The sequence below is a fragment of the Quercus suber genome, unplaced genomic scaffold (genome assembly GCF_002906115.3).
Source record: "Quercus suber isolate HL8 unplaced genomic scaffold, Cork oak 2.0 scaffold_374, whole genome shotgun sequence".
Taxonomy (NCBI): domain Eukaryota; kingdom Viridiplantae; phylum Streptophyta; class Magnoliopsida; order Fagales; family Fagaceae; genus Quercus; species Quercus suber.
Window position 1 is genome coordinate 260647 of NW_027069826.1, and position 3916 is coordinate 264562.

At 37.5% G+C, this 3916-nt stretch overlaps 1 protein-coding gene across 1 annotated transcript; it reads left to right on the forward strand.

Annotated features, from left to right (window-relative positions):
• Nucleotides 1-2990: 2990 nt before the first annotated feature.
• On the forward strand, nucleotides 2991-3635 carry LOC136062028 (uncharacterized). Its single transcript, XM_065760606.1, has one exon. The coding sequence runs from the start codon at nucleotides 2991-2993 to the stop codon at nucleotides 3633-3635; it is 645 nt and encodes a 214-aa protein (XP_065616678.1).
• Nucleotides 3636-3916: the final 281 nt, after the last annotated feature.

Sequence of the window (3916 nt, forward strand, 5' to 3'; positions counted from 1 at the left end):
TGAAAAAAAAACCCGCCGCTTTTTAAGAGTGTGTTTAAGAACCATTTATTTAGTTAAAATTAAATTTTTTTTTTATTGAAATTATTGTAAATAAAGTTAAAAACTAACTGAAATAGTATTATAGAACTCATAAATAGTATCAAAAGTGTAATAAAACCTATAAATATTAGTAAAAATAAGCTAAATAGTTAAAAAATAAAAAATAAAAACTATATTTTTTAGCCCGTACCAAACACAACCTAAGACTTTCCATTCTCCTTCTTCTTTTCTTTTTCTCTCTCTCTTTTTCAGACTTTGTATGAGGATACCAATTTTTTACACAATTTTAAAAATGATAGGTTGAAACTTGTGAGTAATAAACTATAGCTTTTGTATGAAATTATCCAATTTCTTTACAACTTTTTAAAGTAAGGGTATTTATATTAGCTCATGAAATATATTTTTTGACTATTTTAGTATAAAAACTTACTTTTTTATTTATTTATTTACATACTTACTTTTCAAAATACTCCATATTATATTATTTATTTTACACTATATTACATTAAAATGTCAATTTTTCTTAATTTTTTTAATTGTTTATATTTCTTCACACATAATAACCATTACCCACTCTCTTCCTTCAAGCTTAGAGTACGTAAAGAAAGAATAAAAAATAATATGTAAAGTAAATAGTGTTAGTATAAATTTACACAATTACAATAACAATTTTGTAAATTTACATATTTTTAGCTTGGTTGATGTGGTTGATTTTGGAGATTAAGTGTGTAGAATTGATACATTTTTATATTTTGCATTATTTGATGCAAATACTCAAATAAGGTATGAATAGTAAATTATTGCTTTATATGAACCTATCTCTTTTATTTTCACCACTTATGACTTGCTATTTTAACAATCTGTGAACAAAGTTTTCATTTATTTATTTATTTTTTTTAAGTTAACGTTTAAGATGATGATCTGTTGTTAATTAGTTATGTACTATTATATTGTAATTTGGTTTGTACGTGTAATGTAAGAGTAATTGACAGCACATTCATTTCTTATATTATCTTTATGACTGTACATAGAATACAGAACCAACCTTTCATAAAACCATCATTAAATTTAGTGTCACCCAATTGTTCTTTTTAAAGTGGTGCTTGTTTATTTCTTCTATGTTCAAAAGGTTTGAATGGGTTGATTGAGCAAGCAGTGGCAGGTAAAGATATTGAGGGGTTTGATCTTTTTAGAAATGGCCCAAAAAATATCTCACATTTTTTTGCAGACGATAGCTTGCTATTTTGTTGGGCACGAGTAGAAGATGTTAGAAAAATCTAAGAGGTATTGGGTAAATATGAACAAGCATCAGGCCAAAAAATAAATTCTGACAAAACCACTTTCTTTTTTAGTCAGAACGTCCTTGGAGTTACTAAGGAGACTCTAAAAAATTTGTTGGGTGTTTCGGAAATAAGAGAGTATGAGAAATAATTAGATTTGCAGGCAGTGGTGGGAAGAAACAAAAGGGCAAGTCTAAATTATATTTGTGGGGTCAAAAAATTTGGCAACCCCGGTCCATTTTATACTAAGCCCAAGACCCACGTTGAGGAGGAGGAAATGTTCGAGGACGAACGAAGAAAGTCCAAATTGCCAAGAAACATCGCTGAGGACAATCCTCATTTCGGCCAATCGAGATCACAGAAGGGAAGAGCAACATGCCATCAAAGGCAGCCACCCAGAGCATCCAAAAAAAAAAGGACAAGCACAATGGATCAACCAGGAGAGCATGGTGGAGGAGCAATTCAAGGAGAAACTGTCACCTCCGCATTAAATGCCCACAACTAACGTTCTAGCCGCATTAATGAGAAAATGACCCTTGAACAGTGCTGCATTGGTTACTGCAACCCACAAAAGGATTGGGAAGGTGGCTGATGGGACAAGCACTCGAATAGCGACTTGCATGATCAACAAATGGAGGGTCAAGATCAATTGAAAGGGGCTATATAATGTAAGAAATCCTCCAGAAAAAGGGAATGGAGGAATGAGAGACAGAGAATATTGTAGCAATTTGTATCATCTTTGAAACCTTTGTAACCAAGCACTGATGAAATAATAAGAACAACAATCTCCTCAGATGAGGGCCGAGGACAGAATTTCACACTTTAGTCTACGTCCTTGTTATTCAATCCACTCATAACCATGTCTAGCTGTTGTAACCCTTACTAAGGCTTAGTTCTTCAACTCATTCTCTATAAATTTATTGTATTGGGCTAATTGGGCCTGAGTTCACTCTTCCAGTAGAAGAAGTGCTCAAATTCAGTCCTTACAATTGGCACCGTCTGTGGGAAGAACTTGTGTGTTAGCAATGGCAACAATCAAGTATGGTAGGATCAGGCTTTCATCAAGCAGGCTCCCATCAGCTTGAACCGGCTAGATCCCAACAACAGGGTAACTTTCCCAACCCTGAGCGTGATCGAAATGAAGAGAATGGAAGGTTTTGAGAGGGAAGTGTGCACACCATTCAAACCAGTAGAAGCCACTCTTGTGTGGGCAGCCACATGCTCCAGAGACAAAATAACAACCGGGCCATGTAACCAGAAGAAGATAGGAGTCACGTATCCCAGAGACAGAATGATAAGCAGGCCATGCAGCGAGAGATAGACGACTTGAAGAGAAAGCCGTGCCACGCATAACGAAGGCGGTTTCATTCTAGCCCTAACATGCCTTCCGATGATGAAAGCGATGATGACTATAAGCAAAGATCGAGAACTCCTCCAAGTGAGACCTTCTCTTACGAAAAAGTGCACTACAGGAGGCATAAACGTAAAAGCCCACCTCTAAGAGGCTTGGGAAACGATGCCATGAGCACGACACTAGATCAACTCTCCAAGTCACCTTTCACACGCCACATAGAAGGGGTTGCATTTCCTCGACGATTCCAGCAGCCAACCTTCACCATTTATAATAGTAAAATAGACCTCGTGGAGCATATGAGCTAGTTTAACCAAAGGATGGCTGTCCATTCTAAAAACGAGGCTCTGATGTGCAAGGTTTTCCCATCTAGATTAGGACCAGTGGCAATGAGGTGGTTTAATGGCTTAAAGACGAATTCTATAGATTCGTACAGGCAGCTAACCCAAGCCTTTGGCTCTTGTTTCATTACAAGCAGCAGAGCTCCTCAGCCCTTGAGTGCGTTATTTTCTTTATCCATGCATGATAGAGAAACTCTAAAGACTTACTCGAACAGATATTGGGAGATGTATAATGAAATAGACGGCAATTTTGATGATGTCGCCATGAGCACCTTCAAAAATAGTCTCCCAATCGAGCACGGCTTGAGGAAGTCTCTGACTGGCAAGCCTGCCACCAATGTGTGCCAACTGATGGATTGGATCGATAAGTATAAACGAGTAGAGGAAGACCAGCTGCAAGGCAAGGGAAAAGAGAAGGTTATCCTTCAGGAGAGAAGGGATTTCAGGTTGGACCGATATAACAGCAACTGCCCGAGGAGAGATTTCGTAGGGCAATCTGGAGCAACCAACATACAGACTGTCAATGCTATATTCCAAGAACTAGTACATCAAGTGTTAGAGAAAATCAAGAATGAGCCATACTTTAAGTGGCCGAATAAGATGGCAGGAGAGTCCACAAGGTGAAATCAAAACTTTTATTGCCAATACCACCAGGACCACGGATATATCACGGAGAACTGCAAGATCTTCTGGAACTATCTGGACCAACTAGTTAGAGAAATACTATCTTAGGGCCACCCGTAGGGACGATCAATGTAATCTTGGCCGTGCTAGGAAGAACAAGCACGTGCCCTTCACGAGTGTAATCTGTGGCTCAACTGCCTGTTGAGGAGTCCCAACTAGAGCCAAAGAGTGCCAGAATGGATTTTCACCCAGTCTTGAGTTTTTCAGAAGAAGACAAAATT